At 41.6% G+C, this 7,389-nt stretch overlaps 1 protein-coding gene across 1 annotated transcript in view; it reads left to right on the top strand.

Annotated features, from left to right (window-relative positions):
• Nucleotides 1-746: 746 nt before the first annotated feature.
• The window catches only part of LOC136359711 (macrophage mannose receptor 1-like), a 54,325-nt gene continuing 47,682 nt past the window's right edge, over nucleotides 747-7,389 (top strand). The window contains exons 1-3 of the mRNA XM_066316594.1: nucleotides 747-835; nucleotides 4,670-5,071; nucleotides 6,559-6,732. Of these exons, the coding sequence (XP_066172691.1) occupies nucleotides 775-835; nucleotides 4,670-5,071; nucleotides 6,559-6,732 (637 nt within the window). The 5' untranslated portion in view covers nucleotides 747-774. The remainder of the gene's footprint in view (nucleotides 836-4,669; nucleotides 5,072-6,558; nucleotides 6,733-7,389) is intronic.

Raw genomic sequence — 7,389 nt, 5'->3', positions numbered from 1 at the left:
ATTCACGAGCAAGATTTGAGTCCTGTTAACAGCAGATAGAGCTAACACTGTCAGTGGAATAAATAAACAAACAAGCAAATCGGCTGAAGTTGATTTATTGGACTTCAGACAATGCCTCTTAAGGGCTCTTAAGCCCCTTTCGCTCCTCCGTGGCAGCCCCGAGCCCCGGCCGCGCCCCGCTCCCGGCGGAGCGACCTGCTGGCGCCCGGGGGAGGAGGGATGGGGACGGGAGCGCAGCCCAGAGCCCGCGCTCCCAAAAGTAGGTCTCGGCTCCTTCTGCAGTCCTCGCTCTGCGGAGCAACCCGGGCGTTCGAGTAGGGGGCTTCTTTGAGACTTGGGTTTCCTACCCCTTATTCTTTCTCTTTTCCTTACCCCAGAAGAAAAGGAGAGGGATATCCTCCTCCCTCCGAGCGGAGTTGGCTAATTTTCTTGGAATACAAACCACTGACCCAGATGCAAAGCTGTCGGAGTCGCAAAGGGAATAAAAGAAAAAAAACACCACACACAACGGCAACAACAAAAAAAGCAGCGCTCCTCTCAGCTACCACCGCTTTATCACCTGCACATGCCTGGAAGGAGGCTCTTTCCTCCGCTAAGGGGAAAAAAAAATCAGCTTAGGAAAGCAAAGTTTGAACAGCGAATTCCTGTTATTTCAAAACTCCCCATGTGACAGGATATTTCCTTATCATTTGGAGCGCAGAGTTTTCCCCTGATCCACCAGCCCTTCACTAGCGCGGAGCTGCCCGGCGGGACGCCACGGGCGGAGCGGCGGCCATGGCTCCCTCCCTGCTGCTGCTGCTCCTCGGGCTTCTCCCCCGGGCTCTTCCAAGGCTGGGTAAGTGTCCGCGGGCCGAGAAACGAGGGCTCACCGCGGGCACGGAGCCGAACCTCACCTGGGGCTTGCGGGGGCGTGGGGAAGGAGCGTCCGCTCAGGTGAAGCCCCACGGGCATTTCAGCCCTCAGTGCGGCGGGCGGGGGGCGGCCTCCCCTCGGGACCCTTTCCCCTCGGGACCCTTTCCCCTCGGGACTCCTTCCCCTCGGGACCCTTTCCCCTCAGGACCCCTTCCCTTCCCCTCGGGACCCTTTCCTCGCATCCAGAGGTGCCCGGTGCGCAAAGCTGCCCGGCAGAGCGGCGTTTTGGGTGCTCGTGGCGCTGTGGACACTGAACAGGGCTGTCACCGCCGCTGCCTCAGTTTCCCCCACCGCTCCGATCAGTCCCCGACTGATTTAATACCACCGCCCAGATTTCCCTCACAGACCTGCTCACCGCAGAGGTTTGCAGAACTGCCTGCTGCTGGGGCTGTGCCTGTCCTCCAGCCCTCCTGGATGGGCCCTGCTTTTGGCAAATGGCTTTTGTGGGGGGATGTTAAGGTAGCTGAGGTTCTGGTATGGATAGAGGTGGGAAAACGGGGAAGTTGTGCTGCTTAGTGATACCTGGAGTTTGTTCCCACTTACTCTGAGACTTACTGTGATTTCCAGCTCACAGCTATTTTTCAGTGAAAGTTTTGCACCTGCCCTTCCTGAAAACCTCTCAGCATCCTCTCCTCTCTGGATTGAGATCTAGTGATGCAAATCTTCGTAACTGCCTTGTAACCTTTCTTCCTTCATGTAATTAGCAGCAATCAGTTTAGGCCATCTGGTAGGCAAGAGTTTGTGTAGAGAAGACACTTGTCCTACCTGCTTGCTGCCTCCTTGCTCCCTTGACTTTTGCTTCTGGATTTTGGTGTGCTCTCTGTTAGTGTTTAACACTGCTAGCACTTTACTGGCTTCACAAATTACTTTTTTATTTATACTCACATAATTTGTGATGGTTTGCAAAAGCTTCAGAGTGTGAAGCCAGTTTGGCATACTGGAAATCTCTACTGTGGAAATGATACTATCTGGTGAGATTCTGTAGTACTTGGCACAATTCTTAAGATACAGCTTGAGACTAGAGATAGACAAGCAAATAGTCACAGTGTGGTAGGTACAGAAAAGTGAAAGCCTGTGAGAAAAATTCTGTTGGTATCTACAGACATTTGAAGGAAAAGATGCTAGATCTCCCTGAATGGCTGGTTGTGCACTTGTGATGATGAAGTTGTTTCCTAAGCCTGGCATGTTCTTTTGTATTTTAAAGATCTTCTTTCCAGGAGTAAGTTTCAAAATATGAATTACTGTTAGAAATAGGTTTAATTCAAAGTAGTGACAACTGTGGTGCTCCTGAGCACACTGTGGTGGACCTTAAAGTGTTGCACCCAGAGTTCATCTGCAGTGAAGAATGGCACCTATTACAGAGCTCTGTAACAAATGCTGCTACAGAACAGTGAAACAGCTAATGGTGATGTGTGTGATCCTGCTCAGCCCATTTTACAGGTACAGCTCATCATGTTGGCAAGAGTGATATCAAGTGTTTATGGAGAGGACTTGGCAGGGCAGAGGAAGTGCTGCACAAACACCTGGAATGTTTCTTCTAGGCTATCTAATTATTCACACAGATACTGTTATGTGGGAATCTCCTTTGGTGACCAAGATGGCAGAATAAACAGAAATAAAGCTGTAAACTTGACAATACTGCACTAAAGAGTCTGCTCAATGGCCATGGACTAGAGAGGAGCAACACTGAAGGAAAGGAAATCCTGCAATTACAGCCTCAGCCACAGTTGCTCCAGCATCCTGCTACCTCTTGTTCTATTCACCTGTTTTGGTGTCAACTTATTTTCGATGCCTCCTTGGCTGTGTCAGCCTTTTAGCTGCTTACATATGTACTATTCCCTGCATTGGGAGTATGCCCTTGTGTAAGCAGGTGTGCTGGGTTTACACACTTCTAATGCTTGGTAAAGGCACCGTCATGGAATAGTAGAGAGCCTAAGTTTTTGTCCCCCTCCCGATCCCTACTGGCCAGACTGCTTTGTTCACCTATTTAACTTCATTTCTGAAGCCAAAACTCTGCACCCTCTCATGCTAGGATGCAGCAATCCAGGCTTTTGACTTAGGGATACTTTTTTTCACGTGCATAGCATGTTCTCTTTAACAACACAAGAAAACAAGGCCACAGCTACAATTTTATTTTAGGCCACAGATACAGTTTTATCAGTTTGGAAAAATCAAGAAGTGTTTTCTATGCAGGTGAAATTGTTTGACATCTTTTGTCCAGAAATTTTAAACACTACTTCAGGAAAAGGAGTTGCAAGCACTGCATATATCAGTTTATAATAGCATTGTGCTAAATGCTAGTAGAAAAGCAGAATAAAAAGAATTTGTCACCAGCAGTGATAATTATACATTTCCTTGTATTGTCTGTGGGTAAAACAGATTGGCAAAAGACAACAATTTCTGCCTCCAGTGCTCATCAGTTTTACATTTCTTCCCAGTGAGTTGGAAGCCAAAGGACAAGAGAAGGAAACTGAACTATAGATGAGATAGGTCTAGGTCAGCTCTTTCTCTGAGAGAGAGGTTATTTGTTTGCAGATTGTTCTGCAGAAAATATTATCATTTCCACATTAGACCCTCAGTAGAGAAGGGAAGACTTTCTGTGGTTAACCTGTTTTCCCCCTTAACTATTCCTCCATTATAGGTTTTTTTTTAGTAATCATACACTAAAATAAATAGTATTTTAATTAGCTTCAATCCCCAGAGTCACAGAAATTAATATTTATCCTTTCTAACTCATAACCATTAAAATACAGCTTTAAAATGTTGTGCATCCTGTTGCCTTATGTGAAAGAGTGTGATTAAGTTACTGTGCTAAAATGTATGTAAGGTGGATCAGAGGGGAGATATTTTCAGTCTTTCAGCAAGATCAGCTCAAAAATGTTACACTCCATAGCACAAAAGTGAAAAAAGATGCTAAAACTTTTCAAGCAGCTACAATTTTGAAACCAACCTTGAATACATGAAAATGCATGCTGTGAAGCACTATTTACTAGGAGGGAGAAATAACCTGAAAAATAACCTGGGAAGCTATGAAGAGCTTTGTATGTTTTTGTAAGTGATGAAGAGGCATAACTGGTGATTGCAAATCCCACTGCTGTTGGTATTTCATTCATAATGGAGAGACATAAGAAAGAAGCCACTAATGACTGAAGTGAAAAATGAGTATGTTCTACAAGAAGCTTGAGTATAAAGCTTAAAAATATATCCTTCTTCTCAGTTAATACTTTAAAGATTTTAGGAGAGCTTTTGAGAGCACAGCTCCCCACTGTGAGGAAATGGAGCCTGAAGAACTTAGTGACTGTTGTCATCTCCCCTTGCCTGGGAACCAGTGCTGGTAGAGAGTTCAGTGTCCCAATCTGCTCTCTACAGTATCCATGCTCCCTCATTTCAGTAATTCCCATGGGCGCAGCTTGGATTAACACCATGAGTGTGTCCTCTCTCTTTGGTTTAACCCCTGCTTGAAACCTACAGAAGACACTAGGTCTGCACCTCTGCTGCCTTGTCCTTTCATGTGTAGATGCTTTCACTGGCTCAAAATAGTTGAAATGTCCTCACATCACAGAATGTAGGTTGGAAGAGACCTTCAAGATCAGCTGAACTAATTGCATCATACAGCCACTTTAACAGGTGTAGCCCACACCTTCTTTTGCCGAACAGATAAGGTTTTCACACCAAGAAGTGTCCAGATTAATATTTCATTTAGATAGTAGGTAGGGTTACTTCAACCCAAATCATTCCAGTGTTATTTTTCTTACAGATACTAGCATCTTCTTAATATATAATGAAGATCACAAGCGCTGTGTACTGGCTCAAAGTTCTAATTCAGTGACTACTGCTCCTTGTGTTCAAGAAAATGAGTCTCAAAAATTCAGGTGGGTCTCAGATCACCAGCTTATGAGCGTAGCATTCAAATTGTGCTTGGGAGTGCCTTCGAAGAAAGACTGGGTTCCAGTCACTCTGTATCCTTGTGACAAGGCTAGTGGACTTCAACGATGGGAATGCAGAAATGAGACTCTCTTTGCAATCCAAGGGGAAGATTTGTTTTTCAACTATGGAAACAAACAGGAAAGGAATATTATGCTGTACAAGGGATCTGGTTTATGGAGTAGGTGGAAAGTCTACGGAACCACAGACGATCTGTGTTCTCGAGGCTATGAAGGTAAAGTTCTGTAAATTAATTTCTGTATTTCAAGCTTATTTTTATGTGTAGATAATTAAGTATATGTGTAGAAGACTTTCCTTAATCTTATTAATGATCAGTGAGTATGAATTCAGGTGAAATTAACAATACTTTAGTGAGTGCGCTTTTTGTTTTTTGAGTAGTTCTTTTTGTTTTTTGTCAAACAAGTGCTGATAGATGATTAACCATGCATGGTAGTGGTTCATTTGGAGAGAATAAAAACTCTATGATTATTCAAAACATGTGAATAACTATTACATAGCAGTTGATGATAACTTTTACTATTTACTACATGTGTATAGAAAGATGTAGTCAAAGTGTTTAGTCTGTTGGTTATGTTTTTTTTTCCTTGGGGTGCAAATATTAACTGGCAGTGTAGGATTAGTTAACTCTTAATATCTTCATTTCCAATGTATTGCAGATGTCTTCCTAGGTGTTTGAAGGAAGTCTCAGAGTTGGTGCTAATATGTTAGACAAAGAAATAAGATATTTTAAATTATTAAATTTGAAAAAGTTACGTATAATACATCTCTATATATATTTATAATAAGTATCTGGAAATACATTTGACTTCCAGTTTAGTATTCTTTGATAAACAGAAATGGTCACAGAGGGAGGTATGGTTGCAGTTTCTGTGGTTTACACCGTGGCTGTTTACAGTACTAGTCCTTGGCCAGAAGCCAGAATAGAACAACCCTAGTAATGCCAATTATAGGAAAGAAGGCAGGGGAGAGATGTAATAATGTCCTGCTATTCCTTCCTCCTCTGTTTTCTAGCAGCTCTGTGAGATAGTGACCTGGTATGTTACCTCTCCAAAAATCTTTGTCAAGTACAGTTCCCCTGTGTGTCCTTCCATCAATGAATGTCCATTACATGTGCACACACAAAAAGCTGCTTTATTTTGCTTTCATATTTTTTACTTTCGTAATAATTTACTTTCGTAATTTTTACTTTCATAATCATTGAGTCAGGTTTCTGATGAAACAAAAAGTATCTTTGGATGCAAATATAAAATTTATTTGGGCATAATACATTGGAGTCACTCCATGGTATATATCTTTCAAGTTTAAATGTACATGCTTTTCCATGTCCAAAATGATCAGCAGTTATTTGAGTTATTGACAGAATACTCAACAGTCTTTTGAAGTTTAAAAAATTGTGTAAGTGTGTGGATTTTATACTTTTGATTGTTGTGCATGGAAAATTTAGCATAGGAATGTACTTGTCTTGGCGCAGTCAGTTGTAGTCTGTTAACTCCCTTAGCAACACAAATTTGTCTCACTGTGATGTGAGTATTAGCTTAGACCTAGTGTAAAATGATCAATGTTCCATTTTTAGTACAGTTGTATACTAAGTTAGCAAGCTGTCCCTACTATAATATTTTGTAATGGCATCATAAAAATGAACTCTTATATATCCCATGCTGATTATTTTTTATACATTTTTGAATTGTTGTGTCTCCTTAGATACCTACACAGTGAAAGGAAATGACAATGGAGCCCCTTGTGTATTTCCTTTTAAGTTTGGTGGTAAATGGTATGCTGACTGCACAGATGCTGGCAGATCAGATGGCTGGTTCTGGTGTGGAACCACTTCGGACTATGATGTTGATAAGAAGTATGGATTTTGCCCAACAAAATGTAAGATTTTTGTATTCACAGTTCTGCTGTGCTGTTATTCAGCTGCCTGGAAATACGTCCATAACATGTGCTTTACAGTTGGAAGTCATTCAGTTTCTGTCTCTGTTTAGCCTGCTTTCCTTTTAAGAGCTACATAAATATCCAAATATAGCACTCAGCATAAAAAACATTGCCAAATTATTTTTGGGTGAAAGTATGTTAATCGTATTCTGGAATCTCTAAGTACACCATTTAGTTAAACAGAAAGTCAATTAGATATAAAGATGTTACATTAGCATAAGTAGTATATAGAAAAGGTCAAAAAAGGAGAAATCTGTGAAGTGGAACTGAAAGCTAGAATACAGTTTAATTGATAATTAAAATTACTTTGGAGAATGAATTGCCTTTTAGACATGAAGGAGCTTTCATGAGCTCTTTAATGCATCCCAGTGTTTCCCAAATCTGTGTACTATATTTTAGTTATGTCTTTTAACTCAATTAGAAGTATTTGTATTCTAAATTCCCTGGCTTGAGTATACTCGGTGTTTAAAATGCAGTATTATCAATATGCAGAACTTATTTGGAAATGTTGATCTTGCTTTAAGTAAATGGAAGTAATTTATGCCTGCATACATTTGAATTCTTTTAAATTTTAATGAATTTTCTCTGGACCTCTGT

The sequence above is a fragment of the Sylvia atricapilla genome, chromosome 1 (genome assembly GCF_009819655.1).
Source record: "Sylvia atricapilla isolate bSylAtr1 chromosome 1, bSylAtr1.pri, whole genome shotgun sequence".
NCBI classification, from domain to species: domain Eukaryota; kingdom Metazoa; phylum Chordata; class Aves; order Passeriformes; family Sylviidae; genus Sylvia; species Sylvia atricapilla.
This window is presented reverse-complemented; position numbering and strand designations above follow the sequence as displayed.